Source organism: Radiomyces spectabilis (assembly GCF_025331425.1).
Source record: "Radiomyces spectabilis strain NRRL 2753 chromosome Unknown BYT42scaffold_6, whole genome shotgun sequence".
In the NCBI taxonomy this organism is placed as follows: Eukaryota; Fungi; Mucoromycota; class Mucoromycetes; order Mucorales; family Radiomycetaceae; genus Radiomyces; species Radiomyces spectabilis.
This window is the reverse complement of record NW_026251931.1, coordinates 1,619,779-1,640,209: the sequence shown is the minus strand read 5'-3', so window position 1 is coordinate 1,640,209 and position 20,431 is coordinate 1,619,779. Positions and strand designations below refer to the sequence as shown.

At 43.9% G+C, this 20,431-nt stretch overlaps 8 protein-coding genes across 8 annotated transcripts; 4 read left to right on the top strand and 4 right to left on the bottom strand.

The window, feature by feature from the left end:
- Positions 1–118: 118 nt before the first annotated feature.
- Positions 119–3,387, bottom strand: BYT42DRAFT_613948 (P-loop containing nucleoside triphosphate hydrolase protein; the record flags this gene model as incomplete). Its single annotated transcript, XM_051571795.1, has 13 exons — positions 119–160; positions 221–395; positions 466–640; positions 697–796; positions 859–978; positions 1,044–1,731; positions 1,796–1,943; positions 2,008–2,125; positions 2,190–2,291; positions 2,362–2,573; positions 2,641–3,011; positions 3,084–3,126; positions 3,189–3,387. The coding sequence occupies 13 exons, from the start codon at positions 3,385–3,387 to the stop codon at positions 119–121; spliced, it is 2,493 nt and encodes an 830-aa protein (XP_051424011.1).
- Positions 3,388–3,637: 250 nt separating this feature from the next.
- On the top strand, positions 3,638–4,777 carry BYT42DRAFT_336399 (60S ribosomal protein L18ae). The gene is made up of 3 exons (XM_051563095.1): positions 3,638–3,952; positions 4,028–4,337; positions 4,422–4,777. Exons 1-3 carry the CDS (start codon positions 3,926–3,928, stop codon positions 4,628–4,630), a joined length of 546 nt encoding a protein of 181 aa, XP_051424010.1. The 5' UTR covers positions 3,638–3,925; the 3' UTR covers positions 4,631–4,777.
- A 133-nt stretch (positions 4,778–4,910) lies between these two features.
- On the top strand, positions 4,911–6,379 carry BYT42DRAFT_569566 (P-loop containing nucleoside triphosphate hydrolase protein). The gene is made up of 6 exons (XM_051568301.1): positions 4,911–5,002; positions 5,061–5,172; positions 5,226–5,332; positions 5,402–5,503; positions 5,571–6,093; positions 6,159–6,379. Exons 1-6 carry the CDS (start codon positions 4,944–4,946, stop codon positions 6,270–6,272), a joined length of 1,017 nt encoding a protein of 338 aa, XP_051424009.1. The 5' UTR covers positions 4,911–4,943; the 3' UTR covers positions 6,273–6,379.
- A 502-nt stretch (positions 6,380–6,881) lies between these two features.
- On the bottom strand, positions 6,882–7,242 carry BYT42DRAFT_613945 (uncharacterized protein; the record flags this gene model as incomplete). Its single annotated transcript, XM_051571794.1, has 2 exons — positions 6,882–7,045; positions 7,131–7,242. 2 exons carry the CDS (start codon positions 7,240–7,242, stop codon positions 6,882–6,884), a joined length of 276 nt encoding a protein of 91 aa, XP_051424008.1.
- Positions 7,243–8,027: 785 nt separating this feature from the next.
- Positions 8,028–12,446, bottom strand: BYT42DRAFT_569559 (uncharacterized protein). The gene is made up of 23 exons (XM_051568300.1): positions 12,151–12,446; positions 11,942–12,079; positions 11,755–11,879; positions 11,609–11,700; positions 11,408–11,544; positions 11,183–11,352; positions 11,035–11,124; positions 10,897–10,982; positions 10,808–10,843; positions 10,554–10,737; positions 10,357–10,484; positions 10,197–10,290; positions 10,069–10,128; positions 9,884–9,991; positions 9,779–9,822; positions 9,615–9,704; positions 9,480–9,555; positions 9,368–9,416; positions 9,222–9,312; positions 9,043–9,159; positions 8,873–8,978; positions 8,707–8,812; positions 8,028–8,643 (listed from the first exon to the last, which is right to left on the bottom strand). Exons 1-23 carry the CDS (start codon positions 12,325–12,327, stop codon positions 8,164–8,166), a joined length of 2,784 nt encoding a protein of 927 aa, XP_051424007.1. The 5' UTR covers positions 12,328–12,446; the 3' UTR covers positions 8,028–8,163.
- A 370-nt stretch (positions 12,447–12,816) lies between these two features.
- Positions 12,817–15,591, top strand: BYT42DRAFT_613943 (acyl transferase/acyl hydrolase/lysophospholipase; the record flags this gene model as incomplete). The annotated part of the gene is made up of 6 exons (XM_051571793.1): positions 12,817–13,373; positions 13,440–13,583; positions 13,640–13,731; positions 13,803–14,468; positions 14,524–14,614; positions 14,679–15,591. The coding sequence occupies 6 exons, from the start codon at positions 12,817–12,819 to the stop codon at positions 15,589–15,591; spliced, it is 2,463 nt and encodes an 820-aa protein (XP_051424006.1).
- A 10-nt stretch (positions 15,592–15,601) lies between these two features.
- Positions 15,602–15,838, bottom strand: BYT42DRAFT_496134 (uncharacterized protein; the record flags this gene model as incomplete). Its single annotated transcript, XM_051564404.1, has 1 exon — positions 15,602–15,838. One exon carries the CDS (start codon positions 15,836–15,838, stop codon positions 15,602–15,604), a length of 237 nt encoding a protein of 78 aa, XP_051424005.1.
- Positions 15,839–18,573: 2,735 nt separating this feature from the next.
- Positions 18,574–19,640, top strand: BYT42DRAFT_613942 (uncharacterized protein; the record flags this gene model as incomplete). The annotated part of the gene is made up of 4 exons (XM_051571792.1): positions 18,574–18,682; positions 18,748–19,329; positions 19,412–19,502; positions 19,577–19,640. The coding sequence occupies 4 exons, from the start codon at positions 18,574–18,576 to the stop codon at positions 19,638–19,640; spliced, it is 846 nt and encodes a 281-aa protein (XP_051424004.1).
- Positions 19,641–20,431: the final 791 nt, after the last annotated feature.

Sequence of the window (20,431 nt, the reverse complement as noted above, 5' to 3'; positions counted from 1 at the left end):
TGACAGTGGAGTATGAAATATGCAGGGAATGTCGGATTAACTGTACATTATAATCTATGAAAGGATGTTTTTTAAAAATTAGCATCTAGGAAAAGGGAGGGGAGGAGAGTTCACGTATTTATCCAAACTTTTTACGCAATCGATCATAGGCCAATTTATCCTACAATAAAAAAACCGGTGTCAGCCCAAATTCAGCGACAAGCATGAAAAAATAACATACCTGAGGCAATACACTAGGGGATACTTTCGAAAACGCAGTATCAAAATTTTCCTTTTTCACATAGACTTCCTTGACACTCGCGTCCACACCGGTCGCCGCAATTCCGCCGCGATAGAACGTATTTCGTAACGCTGAAACTGCACTTTCTCTCACCAACGAGGCCAAATCGGCACCACTGTATAGAACCATAAAATCAGCATTCTGAAACAGAATGTGCACTTTTTCCAACGCAATGATAACGGTACCTGAAGCCCTCACAACGAGAATCATTCGCCACCTCTTCCAATGAAATATCGGCCGCCAACGGGGTGTTCTTTGTCAGTTTGGTAAGGATATCCAAGCGTTCACCAGGAGTAGGAAGTTCCACATAAAGCAGTTTGTCGAGACGTCCAGGACGTAACATGGCAGGATCAATCATATCTGCCATAAATTGAATGAGATCAGCTGCGGCAAGACGCCATGGCTAACAAACTTACCAGGTCGATTGGTAGCTGCAATGACATACACTTGGGCACGGTTTTCCACACCATCCAACTCTGTCAGCAACGTGTTGACAACGCGTGCAGACGAATCGGTCTATATACAGTTTAGTAAGAACTTACGTTACGATCGTCGATTTCCACAGTTGACCCCTTTACCTGTTGATCATCACGTCTGGAACACAGGGCGTCCAATTCATCGAAAAAGATGACACAAGGAGCAGAAGCTCGTGCTCTGGCAAATACCTGACGCACGCCACGTTCACTTTCACCCACGTACTAGAATGGAAAAAAGGTCGGAGATCAATAACTATTAGAAAAATGATGCAATGACCATGTCGTACCTTGTTAAGCAGTTCTGGGCCTTTGACAGAAATGAAATTGGTGTTGCTCTCGTTGGCCACTGCTTTGGCGAGCAGTGTTTTACCGCAACCTGGAGGACCCCACAGGAGTACGCCTGCAGGAGATGAAATACCCACGCGTTCAAAGAATTCAGGATGGTTGATAGGTTCAACGACGGCCATACGTAACTCGTCGCGCACAAATGACAAGGCACCAATATCCTCCCAGGTCACATCGGGAACAGTGGCAAAACCTTCACGTTTGGAGGACGGTTGCACCTTTTTCAAGGCATGCTGGAAATCTTCCTGTGTGATAGCCAAGGATTCCAGTTGCGCTGGTGAAAGCGGTTCCTTGTGGGCCTGAATGAAATCGGAAATCGATCTCAACTGTTCCAGCGCCGATTGATTCTCAAATTCTTCCACACTGGTCGTCTGGATCGGTGATGCGTCCATACCATCGACTTTGGTCTCGTCCACGTCCATTGAGTTTTCGTTCACAACGGGTGCGGGTGGCGGAGGTGCTTCGATGGCTGTGCGTAAATGCTTGAAGATGCGTTTGACAGCAATCACACCCGCCGTGGTAATCAGTGCCTGAAGATCGGCACCCACGTAACCTGGCGTGGCTTTGGCGAGCCCGCCAAAATCAAATGTACCTTCCAATCTCAATTTGGCGGCCAATACCGTCAAGATCCTAAAAATTCTTAATGAGTATCTCAGGCGCGCAAAATGACCGGTGACCCATTTTGGCATCTTACTTTTCGCGGGCCTTGTCATCGGGGACACCCATGCTGATTTCTCGATCGAAACGTCCAGCTCGTCGCAAAGCGGGATCAAGCGAATCGGGACGATTGGTGGCACCAATAATCATTACAGGCTTATTATCGGTTTTATCCCACGATAAATCTGCACACAAAACTGTTAATACATCACCGTTGCCTCATGCACAATTCTTCAACAAGACTCGTACCATCCATGCAAGTCAGCAACTGAGCGACAATACGACGTTCCATTTCTCTTTGCGCAGTTTCACGTTTCGGGGTAATGGCGTCAATTTCATCAATGAACAACAAGCAAGGGGCGTTGGACTAGAGACAACAACTCGTATTAGACTTTCGACTTTGTATAAATTAGTAGTATCGATTGATTTACCCTAGCTTCCTCGAATACATCGCGAATCTTCTTTTCTGATTCGCCAGACATGCCTGAGACGATCGACGGTGCGGAAATATTGATGAATGGTATATTGAGTTCCTGCATATGAAACGTCGTGTCAGCCAAAGATAAAAACACAGCCACAGCAAAAATCTTTCAGCATACGTACACCTGCAATGGCGTGAGCTAATTTTGTTTTACCGCAGCCGGGAGGACCGTGAAGAAGCACACCTCTGGGCGGTTGCACACCGGTGTGAATGTACACTTCGGGATGCGCAAGTGGCATAGCAATGAGTTCCATAATTTCCTCCACACAATGATCAATGCCACCCAGGTCCGACAATCTAGCACTGGGTATGAACGGCGCGTCTCGTCCTTCGGCTGTGAGAAAAAAAAATCTCAATCAATGCGATCCTGATCCCCATTGTTATCTATAAATGAAACTTACTTTTGGCACGCTTGGTGGAGGATGCTCCATCTCTGGCTTTGGAACGTTTCTTTGTTCTGGTTTCGGGCTTCTCTTCCGATTTCTCGTCTGGCTTGTCTTCGGTGGGCAATGCTGGCATATCTTCCGTCACTGGTGTATTAGCCGCCGATGTGCCTGGGGTGGCTACAACGCTGGAAGGAGATTCTGCGGAGGCTTTTTGCAGGTTCCATAAACCCGTTACTGATTTATTCATGGCATTGTTATCTTGGGCGGGCTTTGGAGTTGGATTAGCGTCTTGCATTATACTCGCAGGTAGATATCGTGAAAGCCACGCAGCATTTCTTCCACTCACCAAAGCGTATTCGCCTTCCTCATCCGTAGAAACCGTAGTTCTGTACATTGTCATTAGATCCCCTTTCTACAATGTTTGTTATTTATTAAAAAACGTCCAACGCGATACTTACGAATCAGGCTGCTCTTCGGCCATGGTTTCAAAATTGGGTAAAACTAAAAAGAATTACAGCATTAGCTTTGCAATGAAATACGTCAGGTTATTTCGTATACAATACCTTTTTCAATAACCATTTCAATTTGACGTTTCTTGACTCTCCTTAAGGACACATCGACTCGTTGCACGTAATCATAAAGCGCAAATAGGCTCCAATCGGTGTTGCCGGCATTTTTATAATCGGTCAGATGCCTCGAAATCTTGAATTCTAGAGATCGTGACAATCGACTGTACTGTCCACCACCTCTTGCTCGGTTCATCGTGCTTAAAGTTACAAGAGGTTTATCTGATAACTGGGTGTAATTTTTTTTTTGATCTCATTGGGTGCTGTGGAAATTTTATTAGCCACCCGAGGTAAGACAGTCCCATTCAGGTGCGGGCCGAACAAATTCGCGGCAGAGCCAATTGAATGAAAAAATATTCAGAGGTGAGGGAGACCCAACCAGGCAGTGTGGGGGGGAGCGAGGGCTGCCAAATCGGGAGGTGACTAGAATACTAATGGATCCTTCTCTTCTCTTTCTTCAAGGCAAAGATGGCTAGAGTAAGTAAGAGCTTGATTAAACTGCTTGGATGCAGAACCATCTTTGAAATTCTCGATGGATTACCCGCCGATGACCTTCGCTTGACCCTTTCATTCCTTGAAAATTCGTCGTCTTCATATACAAATTCATCCGTTCTATCGGCGATACGACACCTCCACATGACCAATGCTCGATTCAAAAGTACAACGACGACGCTTTACGGACATTGCACTCGTTGTCAAAACGGTTGATACTGACGCTTTTTGGACTTCGTTATATGAATTGGCCCGGAAAATTCGAGATGGTTCTGCATCCTGCGTCTGCCACTTGCATTCAATGTTTTAGATGATGATCTTAATCCATTGTTCTCTTTTAACAGTTCCACGAATATCAAGTGGTTGGTCGCAAGCTCCCTTCTGCTCAGGAGGTTGCTCCTAAGCTCTACCGCATGAGAATTTTCGCTCCCAATGTGGTGGTTGCCAAGTCCCGCTTCTGGTACTTCTTGAAGAAGCTCCGCAAGGTCAAGAAGGCCGCTGGTGAAATCGTTTCCATCAACGAAATCTCTGAAAAGCGTCCTGAACAGATCAAGAACTTTGGTATCTGGCTCCGTTACGACTCTCGCTCTGGCACCCACAACATGTACAAGGAATACCGTGAAATGTCCCGTGTCGAAGCTGTCGAAACCTGCTGTAAGTTGATCCAGTCGATAACATTTGCGAGGGACATTCAGGTTGATGGAATGGAGTACTGATGATTGAATGGTGTTAAAATAGACCAGGATATGGCTGCTCGTCATCGCGCTCGTTTCAGCTCCATCCAGATCATCCGTGTTGCTGAGATCGCTTCTGCCGATGTCCGTCGCCAGTACATCAAGCAGCTTTTGACTCCCAAGCTTTCCTTCCCCTTGCCTCACCGTATCCAACGCGCTGAGAAGGGTCACCGCTCTTTGTTCGTCGCCAAGAGACCCTCCACCTTCTACTAAACCTTTGCTCTTTAGTATCTTGCCTTTGTTTTGTCCTTGTTGATGAGACATGAAAAAAATAAATAATACAGAAATTTGTTATTCATTGATGGTGTGGTTTCTTTATTGTTAGTCATGGCGATAAGCGTAACAGTTGCATAACACGATCAAACATGGATCACCAAGAAAAGAAAAGGGCTCTTGACTCGACGTTACTGAGCAGTCACCTTCGTGACGTTCATGTCGCGTCCAGAATTCGAAAGGCTCGAAAAAAAAAGTTGGACGCGTTTCGTTCAACAGCTGCACTTTTAAACATAATCACACCTATATTATAATGAGCAGCTCTATGGATATCGATGCGAAAGCCAAATCTGAAGGCTATGTGTTACCATGGTATGGACCATCTCAATTGTGGTCCTAAAAGCGCTCCGAGCTAAATTTTATTTGACAGGGTCGAAAAGTACAGACCAGTTTATCTCAAAGATATCGTGGGCAATGAAGACACTGTTTCACGATTACAGACCATTGCACGCGACGGCAATTTGCCTAACATTATCTTGACGGTAAGCTGTAAATCCGTAGTATACAAGACTCAGTGTACTCATACCCAATTCAGGGTCTGCCTGGTATTGGTAAAACAACGAGCATTCTATGCTTAGCCCATGAATTGCTGGGCAGTGCTTACAAGGAAGCCGTTTTGGAATTAAACGCCTCGGACGATAGGTAAGAAGAATCCACACGCTCATGCCGTTCCCTTGGAAAGGGCTGACCCAACATTTTTTGTTCTCCCAGAGGCATTGACGTTGTTCGAAACCGTATTAAAGCGTTTGCACAAAAAAAAGTAACATTGCCTCCTGGACGTCACAAAATCATTATTTTGGACGAAGCCGACAGGTAAAGAATGCGATAGACAAGTTGCGATGTTTCCTTTTTTTTTTGGTTTACTTACTGGAGATCACAGTATGACAGGCGGTGCACAACAGGCACTTCGTCGCACGATGGAAATCTATTCGAGCACCACACGATTCGCGCTGGCGTGTAATCAGTCCAACAAAATCATTGAACCTATCCAGTCGCGATGTGCCGTTTTACGATATGCACGACTCAGCGACAGTCAACTGCTCCATCGTCTCATCCAAATCTGCGAGAAAGAAAATGTGCCTTACAATGACGGCGGCTTGGAAGCGCTTATATTCACGGCCGACGGTGATATGCGTCAGGCCATCAACAATCTACAATCTACCTTTTACGGTTTCAAATATGTCAGCGCAGACAATGTGTTCAAAATTTGTGACCAGCCTCATCCTGTCGTGATTCAAAATATTCTGCAAAACTGTGCCGACGGCCGAGTGGATTCGGCGGTGAATACCATGAAGGAACTCTACGATTTGGGTTACTCTGCGTTAGATATCATTACCACCATCTTTCGCGTGGTGAAAAACTATGTGCAACTGGACGAGCAGCTCCGGCTAGATTTCTTAAAGGTAGGCGAGAAATGGATGTTACGCGCGATAAGTTTTTCCCCCAGACTCATCCCATTTGTTCTTAGGAAATCGGCTTCACACACATGCGCATTATCGACGGTCATCAAAGCTTAGTACAATTATCGGGGCTTGTTGCCAAATTATGCAAAGTCTCTATGAAACCCCATCAGCAAGCATAGCTCTACATTCTCTATTCATTTTACAGTTGGATTGAAAGAAAATTCAGCGATTCTCTTTCATTAAATCTTTCAGCGGGTTTGCAGACATTTTTTTGACCCCACTTTCATAGAATTTACCATGCGTCCCTGACGAGAAGGGTTTGACAGCAGTGAAAACAATTTTGAGACACTCCAGCTAAACAATTAGATACAGTGCGCAACAATTCTGGGATCGATCACAAAACTTGGGGATTCTTTTGGAAATTGATAAGCCCAGGTTACACTGGATCATTTTGCCAAATTGGGTCGCTAACGCGAAAGCTGGATAATACGCGCTAAGATGCACACTTTTATTTCTTCTCTTCTTGCTATGATTGTTGTAGCATTTACGTCCCCATCCATCTTTTTTCATCCCTTGCATGGCATCTCACACAAGCTCCTTTCCAGCTTTCTGTCAAGATATATATATATCTCTAAAAAGAAACTCTCAATACTTGCGGTTGATTGATATTTCAATGGCCAGTGGGATTTTTCCTCTTTCGATCTTTTCGCTTGTCAAGCAAAAATGCAATATGCGTCGCCAAGAAGGAATCCCGATGCCCGGACGAAGTGTGAGCATCACTGCTTTGTTTACAATGTGTTTCGGGAAACGTGAATGACATTTCTAAGGCGCGCAGGTTCGTCGGGTACGCAGGCGCCTCTGCGACAGATATGGGTGTTTGCACGCAACAATTCTGTCATGGCGTACATACCATCCGATTGCAGCTTGATCAAATAAAACACGATGGAAGGTGCTAGGAAATGGATTACATTCAGCGTGGTTTTTTTTTTTTTTTTTTTTTTTTTTTTTTTTTTTGGAGCATATGCTCACAAACCTACCGACAATGTATATACTGATATTGCCACCAAGATGATGATCGCCAATGGCATTTTTGCCGAAGAACGCCAGGCACACCAGATCCCAGTTCATCAAGTAATGGTTGCTTGCCATAGAGTTTTTGGATATAGGCGAGTATCATGGATGTCGCAAAATTGGTCGCTCGTGGTTTCGCGCACCGTAAAATACCGCAGCTGGCAGCGAGTTTTTTCGCGGCTGACGAGCAAAGCGAGCTGATCGATCAGAGACAACTGCTGGATGATGCGCAAAGGTTGGCCGTCTTTCGCAAATCGAGGTATACTGCAATGTGGGCATTCCCGTGCGTTATCATTTTTCAAGAATTCATGTAACATCCAGGCTTGCACATCGAGAAAACATGCGGCTTGATGGCATAGCTCTTGCGACCATGCATTTTGGCGACATGATGACTCCATAGCCGCTCAGCACGATCACCGATGTGATGATTGATCCGCTTCACCACGACCTCGTGGCGCGCTAAACTGCGTGAAGTACTGTGACATGTCAATGCTTGCTGCGACGCCCTCATCCTTCTGTTCGTATTTGGGCATCACGTCGATAACTGCTCATCGTCAACGCTCCCATTCCAGAACCTACTTTGTAATGGTTGGAAAACAAGTCTACGCCAGGCGCGAAATCAAAGCAGGAGAAAAATGGCATGCAAGACAAATGATGATGTGAGCTGGCAAATTCATTGTTTCTCGATTTGCCAAAAGAACATCTGTTCGAGGTGCTCCAGGTGAGTGACTATCAGAATTGCCGCGCTTGCTGGAGATATAACAATGGGTGGGTGCTTTTTTGTGTGTTTTTCAATTTAGAATGATAATAAAAAAGAAAAAACGTAAAATGGAATTTCTTGGCAGGTCTATCAGAGTTTTCATGGAAAGCGCCGAGTCTCATTCGTGTTGTATTTTATTATCGGTATATGCAAGTTTTGGATATCACGGTACAAGAAAATAGAAAAAGATAGAAAAACAACATCTCAATCGATGATACAAATAATGGGGACGAAAACAATCAGTGAAATAAAGGTTTCTCAGCAGTTTGTCGTTTTGTAAAGATTGGTTCAAACCGTGCTTCATCCAGCATCGTTTCGTTGCGGACACATTGATCCACCCACTCTGTGGTGACAAAGCGCGGCTGCAGTTGACCACGAAAAGCTTTGGTAAGCTGCATTAAGCGTGATACGTCTTCTGCGTCCATGATAATGTGAGTTACACCTTCCTTTGGTTTATCCACAATCTGTCCGCCTCCAAAGGCTATACGTTGGGAAACGAGTTTTAGCTTATCACGAATCCGCTGGTCGTGAACCCACTGCATGGTCATGTTTTCGATATCCGGTTTGTTTAAATCGATGCTGGGCAAATCCACATACGCCACGACGGTTTGAAACAGCATCCCGGGAATTCCATCCTGGAAATATCGCCGATGAATTTCACCGACCAAAGCACGCGCATTCTTCATACTGATGGGTTCAACAGGGACATTTGGAAGAACCTACAGAGTCATGAACATTGTTAGCCGCACCTAATTTTCTACTGTGCTTCCTATGAAAGGTACCTCGCGCAGGCTTTTCTCTGTAGCTTCCACCGTATACGGATCTCCATACTCGTCCATTCTGTTAAGAAAGTCATGTTGTGTCTTTTCCGTGATGAAAAACATGTATCTAAGCCAAGATGGATTAATATTCACACCGCATCATGGTGGAGATGCTTTTCCTGGTTACCTTGGCGTTAAAGGGACCAGGTCGTGCTGATCTACGCAATCAAGTATCCACTGCGGCTTGATAATATCATGTTTCTTGAAATGAATCATACTATCGACGCGCACATCTGAAGCAAGAAAAAATACAGTTGAATTGTGTGCATATCCTGGTGAACGTTCGTTACTGATTACTTTTTTTCCCTGCAATGACATAAGCACCGTCACTGTTCTGCTTGAAATCGCCTCCGTTCTCAATGATGAGCTTTTCCAGGTCGGCCTTGCTGTAACCAGCCTCTCCGTTGATCACATCTATAGATAAGAAAAGAAAGATAAGCTCAATATTTCACTATGGTCAATGGTACTAAACGTACAAAATATCATGTCTTCAAATAAAAGACTCTTTTTCTTCAGACCCGCGGTATTAATGCCTTGCTGCGTTTCCAATATTTTATAGGGTAGAGACTATAGATATCCTGAATAAGCATCCCTATCTGCATCACTTGACGTTCGCACTTACGGGTCGAAAGGCTGCCGGCTTTTTCGCTCGTTTGCTTGGCGAATGGCCACTGGTACAACGTAGGTAAATACACAGAGCATGATTTCGGCAAATAGACGAAATAGAGACTTACAGGAAATCAGCTTGGGACGTAGATTCTCGTTTTTGAGAGGCATTCACTTTTCCCTCTCGCCGAGCATTGATCATTTCTTCATATAAGAGCGTGAGCGGCCGACAGTGATTGGCTATCCACTTGCCAAGCACATACCTTTTTGCGTCATGATATCCTGCCATCCTTTATCTTTTCGAAATCGAACGAATCGTGGAAAACGCAGCGTGCTTCCGGCGCCAAATTGATCTGAAACATGAAATAGCGATTAATAAATCGTGCACGATGGGGCCCCTGCGATTTAAAAAAAAAAAAAACATTACTAGTCCAAGTAATTTCGGTTGCTTTCACTTCTACCACAATTGAACTAACAAGAACAATAAGTGCCAAAGAGCGACGAGCCGTGTTCACAAGCTGAAGCTTCTTACTCTGCGTAATCGATAATCACATCTGGTACTTCGCTTGATTTCGGAGGATGAATAAGCCAAGGAGGTTGTTTCTTGCTATTGTATGGCTGGGCAATGGGTAATAGTTTGCTACGGGAAAATACGCCGCTGTAAGCTGAATGTACGATAGGATATCGAGGAAATAGTATGATACGGTCTCACTTTACCTAAATTCCTCCAGTTCTTCCATCGTATAACCACTGCCCAGCATGGCAAACGTAATAAATCTGGTGCAAACGTCAGTGCTGTGGTTCCAGGTACCTCGGAAATAAGAAAAGATGTGAGGGGATCTTACTTTGGACCTTCAGCTTCTGGGACTCGATCGTCGCGTATAGCACATAGAAACTGTGCTAGTCGGTTGCCACGTCTTCCCGTGCCATATTTTGCCCCTAAAACATCGTCACACTTTAATACGACAACCACAGTAAACAAGGCATGCATAAGCCGATTATTACCAACCACGAGTAGGTCACAGTTATCGTGTATACTGTCAATATATTCTGGTTTTAGTTTGATCCAGTTGGGGTTTCGAGCACCAGGCTCATAGATAGAGCTAGGGTTCTTCACTACGATGCCTTCTTCTCTGTGATCGTTGGACAATCGATAGTTAGTTGCATACTTTTTGAGCGAAATTGCAAAAGTTCTACAGTACCTGTTTTGAATGGCTTTCTCCAGGGCATCTACAATGTCTTGCAAGGTAGATTTTTCGAGCCTGGGCAAAAGATTCAGATGGCCACGGTTCTCTTTTACCACAGCATTCAGTGTTTTGAGGCGGTCCACCAGCGGGTAATTGACCATGGGTGTATTGTTACAGTAAACGATATCAAATACAATGACTATGTTTGCAGCATAAAATTGTCAATATCCGTAATCGAGGCAGAGAAAAAAAAAAGGGAAATACATTACAGCATGGTCTCGCCTTGAGCGGGTTCGTGTCCAAATCTGCTCACAGAGTAAGTCCAGCATCCACACTATTTGCTTGTCATTTAACATACCTTTGGCGGACGATTTCAATGTACCAAACGGGAGATAAACATCGAGGTTTGGATCATATGCCACCATTTCGCCATCGAGAATCATACTAGATTATATCAATAATACAATCCATGAAGGGCCACGAATATGTAACCCACCTGTCCGCTCTCAAATTTTTGAAAATAGCCCCAGCCAGTTTGTCAGGTATTGGACTATCGCCGTACATTTCCGTATAGTCCGTCGCTTTTCTACAAATCCGTTTCAGAAATCCCTCTGTGTATATTTTTGCAATTACATCGGTTTTACCTTGTCCACCATCGAAATCTCTGTGATCTTCTATCGAAATGCATTTGCATACGTTCGCCGTCGATTTTTTGCTCGATATAAAAGCGACCATCCGAACTGAATTTTCGAACATTTTTGGGAACTTCCCTCAGACTCAGTTGCGGTTTGAAAGGCTGGAACAATTGGATGCTCTACAACAAGTGGGGTAAGATGATGGTGAGAACAGAGAAATTCATCACCACTTACGGTTTGGCCAACAGCGATGAGCGGGTTTTGTAGGTCCTCGCACACTTTTTGGAGGTTACTGCAGACATCATAAAGCTGGCGTGCCTGATGATGATAAACATCAAAGATGGAATTTTCAGACATGCCGATTTTTAAGTCTTACAGATACGTCGATATTAGACGATCGAGCAATCGAATGAGGTGAATGGATGGCTGTCTCACCTTTTAGGATGATGCGGATGATCCACTTTTGCTCAAAGGCTGTGTAATTATTTACGATTTCTTTGAACAGTTCTTCCTTTTTTTTCTCATTGCTAAACAGCATTATTGGTTCATGCTCAGGTGTGTGCAGAGTTTGGTATTTTTACCTTTCAGAGTGACTGAGGCGATCCAGCATCATGTTCACGTCGTGTACAGTTTGCGTCGGGGTCATGACGGTGGAACGACTCTTGATGATCTCGTAAGCAACTGCGGCAAAGTCGCCCGAGGATTTCTTGACGATTTTGTAAATAATGCTATTTATCTCACATCCGTTCCGTTTCTGAACCAACTTACGGTATACTTTGATGTGGATGGCAATTTCCAGTTGGTCAAATTATAAGCGTCGTCGGACTTTTTCCCCAAGCCTAATGCATCTACATATGCCTTGGCCAATTTGGCTTCTTTGAGGTTATATCGTCGATTTTTATCGAGCTACCCATTAAAACAGTGGGAAAAAGGCTGATAAATATAAATGATATTCAGGCCCTAATCATTTTACATACATGGGGAAGAAACAATCGCATGGCTTCATAGAAATCATCGCCATAATCGGCTCGCCATTGATATAAGTAATGTTGCACCACTCTCTTTTTTTCCTGAGTGCCACGAATACTGCTAATCTTTTGGAGTACCATACACAGGTTGGTGAACAATGGCGATCGAAATGTACTGCTCGACATGATTTACGAGCGACTGAATGGATCTGGGATCAACGCGCATTCTTTTTGCGTACAAAACCGGTCGTTTCACTTATGCAATTGAATATTGTGACTGTTCACCATTCTCAGGGATCCACAAAAAAATTCAACAGTTGTCGTTGAATTATTCAACGGTGAAAGTACCGACAGCCACTCGAATATCTTTATCAATGGTTGTTTCTTGCTTCTCCATAGCCAAAGAACTCATGTGGCAGGCACATATTAGATTCGCTTAACTATTGCATATTGCATGAAGGAAAGCAGCACAATTTCACTGTCTTCTGTTCAAGTAAACTTTTCCTTGGAAAATGTTTCAGTTCCCTTGATCCAGGTCTCTCGTCGGAACGTTGTAATTCACATCATCACTCACGTTCAATGACAACATTTGATCGATCTAATTCAAATCCCGCAATTACTGTAAAAGGACGAAATCAAGGATTGGGAAATTTCTCGGAACTTTCACTGGGATCGATGCTGCGAGGTTACACGAGGCATAAAGTAACAACCACACAGGCTGTTATCGGTGCAATCACGCTCCTGGTGGTGGCAGGGGCTATTTACTATCCACGGAGACGCGGGCGTCGACAAGTGTCTCAGAAAAAGTCTCGGGGACCTGCTAGTAACTCGCAGGAACGGAATGACGATCAAAAGGAGATTCCTGAAGAAGAGGGCACTTCCGTCCTTGACATGGCAACAAGTATTTTAGAAACCACCAGCCAGGCGATTATAGATGTGGCCATGCCAGCTGCTAATGACACCAACGAATTAATTGGCAAGTTGTTCAGTCTCGACTACTCATTTTCGCTGTCGACAGTGTCCTTGGGCATGCCGGAACTCCCCTCTGTTACTGACGTCAACGATCGTCTTTACGACGTGTATGTGTCGCAGCTGGAGAACCTGCGTGAAATGTATCTTCGCTGCTGGGAAATCCTATCGTTGCAAGATTTTCGAAAGTTGGTTGAGGAGACTAGGCTGGAAGATCAGGATGCGTCGGTGCATCCGGAAGTGGAGTGGGATGCCTACGTGCGGTAAGCGTCAACAGCTTTTTGACGAGAAAACAAATCCACGAGCTAATTGACGAATAAATCATAAAGTGAGGGATCAGATTTGCCAAAGGAGGAGTTGAAATATATAAAGTTGCGAAAGGAACGGCAGCGGGAAGCGTTTGCCCGATTCATTGGCGTCGATCCTTTAGAAGTAGATGTCCGAGATATTCCTGTCGTGGGAATCGCTTCAAGGTAATAGATACCGACTGACACTTGTACGATTTGCTCACATGCAAAATACTCGACAGTGGTGGCGGCTATCGTGCTATGGTAGCGAGCTCTGGTTATTTAAAGGCAATGAAGGACGAAGGTCTGCTTGACTGCGTGATGTATATGGCAGGTAAACAGTCTACTCACCTATCCTCATACCATAAGACATGTTGTAACGGTGGGAATATTGTGTTTGTACAGGCATTTCCGGATCTACATGGGGAATGGCGCAGTTGTACAGCTCTCTTACGGATGCTTCACTGGAGACATTGGCCGATCATTTACGGAGTCACATCCACACGCATATTGCCAATCTTTCGAATTTCCTAACGGTGCTGAATGCTTCAAATCACAACATGAAGATGCTGATGCAAGGTATCATTCAGCGGTACTATCAACAGAACGGAGCGATTAGCCTTGTCGATATTTTTGGCGCACTCTTGGGTGGCACCTTATTGACCAAAAAGGAGACCATTGTGCAAGCTGATGATAACAGCACACGTACCATGCACAAAGAGTATTCAGAGGAAATTGAACGTGAGGATATTGGAGAGCAGAGCCGTGTCAGTGACGGCACTTTGGAAGATGAGGATGGGGCCAAAATTCGACCGCGATTTATGGAAAGAACCGATGTCAAACTCTCCAAGCAACGACGCTACATCGAGGATGGTTCCATGCCGATGCCTATTTACTGCGTTGTACGACATGAAGTCAAAGAAATTGAGCAAGCAGAAGATAATCATAATCCTGAGGATACGGAACGTCAAAGGGAACATACAAGCGATGAGGAAGAAGAGGATGAAGATAACGATCGTTATCAGTGGTTTGAGTTTACTCCGTATGAAATGGGAAGCGAAGAGTTGGATGGTATAACAAAACCCGGGTTTGAAACAAAAATGTTCTTTACTGACCTCGTAATTAGTATGGATCCCTGTGTGGGCTTTTGGCCGCAAGTTTGAAAATGGAAAGAATACAACGAAATTACCTGAACAAACCTTGGGTGTTATGATGGGGTGGGTTTATTTTGTTCATGGCAATGCTTCACTGGGAAATGACTAATGTTTTTGTGATACATAGCATGTTTGGCTCTGCTTTTGCAGCGAGTCTTTCACACTTTTACCAGGAAATTCGCAATTTCCTACCCGAGGCCGCGCAACAAAAGATGGATGAAACAGTCATGGCATACGAGTACGCCATGTCCACCATGCATCCTATTTCTCCTGCTACTTTTCCCAACCCTTTCTACAAACTGCCTCCGAAAGAAGACGACGATCCGCGCGGCGTGAAGCGAACCGAGTCTTTGGTGTCCTCGGAACAGTTATGCTTGATGGACGCTGGTATGGACAACAACCTTCCATTTTATTCGTTGCTGCGGAAGGGTCGGAATGTCGATGTCATTTTGACACTGGATCTGAGTGCCGACATTGATTCGTCCGATTATTTTGAACGCGCTGAAGGCTACGCGAAGCGTCGCGGTATTGAAGGCTGGCCAGTTGGAGCGGGATGGCCTAAAACCAGTATCGAAAAAGCAGTCGAGACAGCAGACGGAGGTGTGGAAAAGGCAACGTCCGAATTTCAAGAAAATACCAAAGCGTCCAATCCGACTGGCGAGCCACAGGATGACAGCTCACGACGTCGCTATGAGTTACCCACCTGCACCGTCTTTGCCTCAACGGCATCGGAAACGGTGCATGTGAATGACAAGGAAACGAACAACAATGAAAAACACACGGTTACCAGTTATCCTGACCACATGAACCCAATTACAGTTGTTTATTATCCACTGATTGTAAACGATAACTACGATCCGGAATTCGATCCACAGACGGCCGAATTCTGCAGTACGTGGAATTTTGTCTACACAGCAGAGCAAGTGGCGAAACTGTCAGATTTAGCAGAAGCCAACGTCAAAGATAACATTGACAAAACCAGACAAGTGTTGAAAGCTGTTTGGGAAAGAAAAAGAAAAGAGAGAATAAACCAGGCGTAAGCGTTTATCTTCATTGTTGCTGTTGTTGTTTCTGTGGTGGTGTGTGCTCCAATTCGTGCAAATGCTTGACTTGCTCAGGTGTACCCTGATTCTCTACTTGGCGAATCTTGCCAGGATAAAGATCCCACTCATTGTAATCCTGCGATTTTCTTGGTTCGTTGGAATGAGGCGGTAAGGTATCCTTGAATGTCTTTTCATTGCCCTTGTTGAGTTCGCCTTGATTCTTTTCTTGTGGATGGTTCGACATCGGTTTCATTTACTTGTTGACAAGGGAGAAGAAACCAAAGCCACTTTTTTTGAACAGCTTTTTATGCAATCACAGGCGTGGAAAAAAAAAGATTTAAGACATCATGACGCATATGCATAAACTGAGTTGCTATTTTTGGTAATCGGAAACTGTGACGAAAGTGGCTTTCGAGAAAAAGAGTATTGGAGAAATCGTGAACCTGGTTAGATGGGAATAAATATGGCCAAGAAGCGTCACTGTAAGCATGGTGCAAGTTACGAATAACAATATGCTGGCTTGTAACACTTTTGGAATATAATTTTGATCGAATGCAAGGTTAACTATTTAAAGTACAGGTTCGGGAGGACTTTTGCACTTGACCTTGATCACAACCATTTAGAGTACGGCGCAGAGCTGTAGGAGCGTGCAATAAAAATAATGGCTTCCTAGCAAAAGAATATTTTTGCAGAAAGCCTACTATCACCGTATCGCTGTCGATCAGGCCAGAAAATGGCCTTTTCAAATCACGCCCTATGAACTCATACAGAGGTTTCTGAAATACGCTTCGGATCGGGGTACGGCCATCGATTGTCACCGTAGGCTGAAGGCTAATATCGAAAGAAGTTAAGTGTTCTTTATCTAGATTACGTGCGAGACGCCTTTCTGACCCGGTTTGGTTTGGAATCATGATATTCGGCTTCTCAATTTCTTGACGCGACATTCCCAATTAAAAAATGTCATAATGATGTTCATCTGAAACAAGGATTTCCTATTGAAGCGAATCGAATAAATTTTTGGACTCTTGGATTCGGCAACCCATCACTATTCTCAAATGCCGCCAGCACATTTGCTGCTGCCTGTGGATCGATCGCGAGGTGATTAATGTACGCTGTTTGTATTTCGATATAGGAAGCATTGTCAATAACCCTCGCAGATACGTAGTCAGCGCTATAAGGTTGTATAGAATGAGAGCCCAGATAGGACTACAGTAGATATTTGGATCGAGAATTTTTGTGCCTTTTTGCCTGTGAAAACCTGCCACTCAATTGACTGTTTGTTATATACAACGCATAATTTCGGATGATTCAATCGACATCTTTTAAGGTGCTCACCGGAAACGATTTCAATCCGTAAGAGGAGATCATTATTTGCCTTAAATCGAGTGTTCAATCTAGCAAGCTCAATAAGCATATTTGTCGTTGATTCATGCAGTGAAATGTGTAAGATTGACGGGCTTACCGGCATATTGAAAACGAAAAATCGCGCACCAACGTGGTCTTTTCCCGATCAAACCGTTTATTTCCAAAATTTGGCCTCGATCTGTGAAATTTTCTGCAAGTTGGTTACTCTTTGAGTTTTTCCTCATCAATTTTTTCAGGGGTGGCAATTTTTCTCCCATCAGTGGCTGTTGAGAAGGCTTATCATGCATGAGGGCTTTCCAAGGTGTTTCGAACAACGGCTGCCCATCAAAAAATACCTCGGCGGACTTGAAATCATCTGGCTGGGCCTGAAAGTCTTCTAAGTAGGGGAGTCCACGGCCGAAGCAAGTTAACAAAACGTGCATTCTATCGGTCAAAGTTCAATGCCGACTATTCATATCCATGAAATCAATAGATTCAAACAATCAAAAGGGTCCTGGATCAAGAATGACTGGTGATAAAACTAGTCCTTACGGTTCTTACCGGCTTCAGAATTATGTTAATTACGGTTTTTTGGGGGTGAGGACCCAGCCATGGCTGTCATTAATAATGTGCAAACTACGACAATCATATGTATTCATCAGAGAAAAAGTTGGAATCATCTTTTTTTTTTTTTTTTGTATTTAGTAGCATACGATCTTGTGCTGTAACATGGGCTGATGTTGGATTGAATCAAGTTGTTCCGGTAGCTGGAAAAGCGCGTCCGTCTGATTACGTGAGGTGCGCCACTTTTTCATGGAATGTAAGACAAATGGTATTGGATTTTCTACTATTCTTGGATGCAGGGAAAGATATATCTTATTCGATCATGATCAATAGATGAAATCCAAGCCAGCATCCATGGCTGAATTGATCCCCAGATAAGTTTTGTACCTCCTATCATAATCCGAAGCAAGGTATTTAGCGGTAAAAAAAAGTGTCAACAAGGGGGCGAAAGACATGGATTGAGACCAACGGTGATCTGTCGCATATATCACTGGAAGCGATTTTCTTTAGAGTAGCGGCCGAACTCTGACCCGCGTTAATGGAATTGTTACACGATTTCGACTTGTGAATTGTTTCTCATTTTCTGCGTTCGACTTTGTGGGTTCACTTTTTGTTGATGTTTTGAACGAGAAGAGGGGGTATAAGTAAACAGTAAACCCCTGAGCTTCAGTGTCGGCAACAATGCGATGTTCCCCTTACAAAAAGGGACAAGTAAAAGCGGCCTGGAAATACGCTAGGGAGCTGAACACCAAAAACAAGGCACACAGGCCTTCTTCGTGTTGTGCAACATCAATAATAAAAAAAACAGCAAAAACTTGAACAAGACTTTATTTATCCTTTTCCCATCGCTCCCACTTACCCTTCTTCCTACTTTCCTTCATAAATTCACCTCCTCCTCCACCGAAACGAACGTTTTTTCTTTCGTCACTTTCCCCCACACATTCCCTATCACGTCAGAATTTTGATATTCTCTTTTACTTTTTGTCGCTCACTTCGCAACTACTATCCTTCAAAACTTTACAATCTCCCTTTCGCCATCTCGCTTTTCTTTTCAGACGTTAAAACAACACCATGGACGCCACCTATCCTAACTTTGGTTTTGATGAATATATCATGCCCACCACTTACGCTGCCTCGCTCAAGTTGGAACCTTATGATGCCCAACTGTATCCTACCACTGGTAAGTCCCAGCCCGTGACGTCACGAGATCTGTAAGCTAATTTTTTTTTCTTATCGTGTGGCTAGGCTTCGGCTACTTTGGTAATGATGCCGTGGGTTTTGAGTCGATGGCGATGACTCCTGCTCAGCAGCAGTCGTCGATGGTTATGATGCCTCGCTCAACACCTGTGTTTGATGTCTATGGCAAGCAACAACCTTCGAGCCCAGAGTCGGTGTCTTCCCGCTTTTCGTCTTCTGCCACTCCTCCGCCCCTTTTAAATTCTCCTCCCGCCACCGCAACTCCTACCCTTTTATCCTCCACGTCGTCGTCAACTATTGCCAACTCTATCACGGAGAAAATCGCCAAAGTGAACAAGCTTCCGGAATCGTTTTTGCCCGAATTTCATCAGTACTCGAAGGAGACGTACGAAAACGGCAGTTCCAACAATAGAAAGAGAAGACGTCAACATAAGAATCAGGACGACGACTCTTCTTCCGACCAGGAAGATGATTTGGATGGTGCCTCTGCTGCCGAAATCCGTCGTCAAATCCATATTCAGTCCGAACAGAAGCGTCGTGCACAAATTAAAGATGGTTTTGATGAATTGCGCCAACACTTGCCCGGTTGTGTTAATAAGAAGATGAGCAAGGCCGCTTTGTTACACCGCAGTAAGTAATCCTATTGGAATAAGGATGATCAAATCAGCCCATTTGTAGACTTACAAAAATTTCAAACCCACTTCTTTTTTAGCGGTGCAACACATGCAGCATTTGAAGAATAACCAAGCTTCTTTGCTTGCGGAATTGGAACGTCTCGCTGCTGAAAACGAGCAATTGAGAAAGTAAGTATATTTTTTTTTTTCGATGTTTTGTTTGTTTTCTTTAGTTGGCTAACCCAAGGATGCTTTTGTTCAAGGTTCCAAGAATCGGTTCTTCAAAAGCAAGCGCTCGAAAGGATGTATCAAATGGGTGCAATGTAAAAATGTTGCACTTGGATGATCTGTTACATTAGCTGTTTTTTTGTTTATTTCCTTTCATACCCTTTTTTCTTTATCTTCAAGCAAGTTTCTTCTATCTAATCTTTCTTTTTGTTTTCCTCTTCTTATATCTGGTTTGTGATACCTTTTTTTGTGATTTTTTTCTGTTTCTTTTTTACTTTTTACCTTTTCTTCTGTTTGCACTTTTTGGGCATAGACATTATATGTCTTGTTTCATTGCAATGTCACTTGCACATAGTAATTTTGTGTTTATTTAAGGCTCCCTTTTTTATTTTTATTTTTTCCCTATGCTCAATGCGTTTGTCTTTTTTATCCAGAGACGAACGTGAGATTTTCAAATATATGGCAAAATTTCCACTCTGAATTTCTTGATAATTTTTATAACCGTGATACTTGACGCTCAGATTACTTATGGCAAATGGGTAGATCGTGTAGGTTTAATAGAGTCCTGTAAAAATGGCATCCCAATGTCGGTGCTCATTTGGAATCGTTAATTGGTTTTGGGAAAAACCGCGCCATTTTTCCCCCCCCCCATCTGAGTTGGAGCGAATGTGGGGTGGAATTTGAGATTCCGAATCTCATGACAAAACCTGAATAAACCCTCTACCGCCTTCTTTTCCCTTCCTGGTCATGCCTAAACAACTTATTGTGCAATTCACTCCCATTCGTTCCTGTCTGGTCAACCTACCAGCACAATGGGTGAATGCGCTTTTGGACCAGCGCAAAGTACGGAACCATACTTGACGAACCGCTAAAAGCGACTTCCTCTTAAT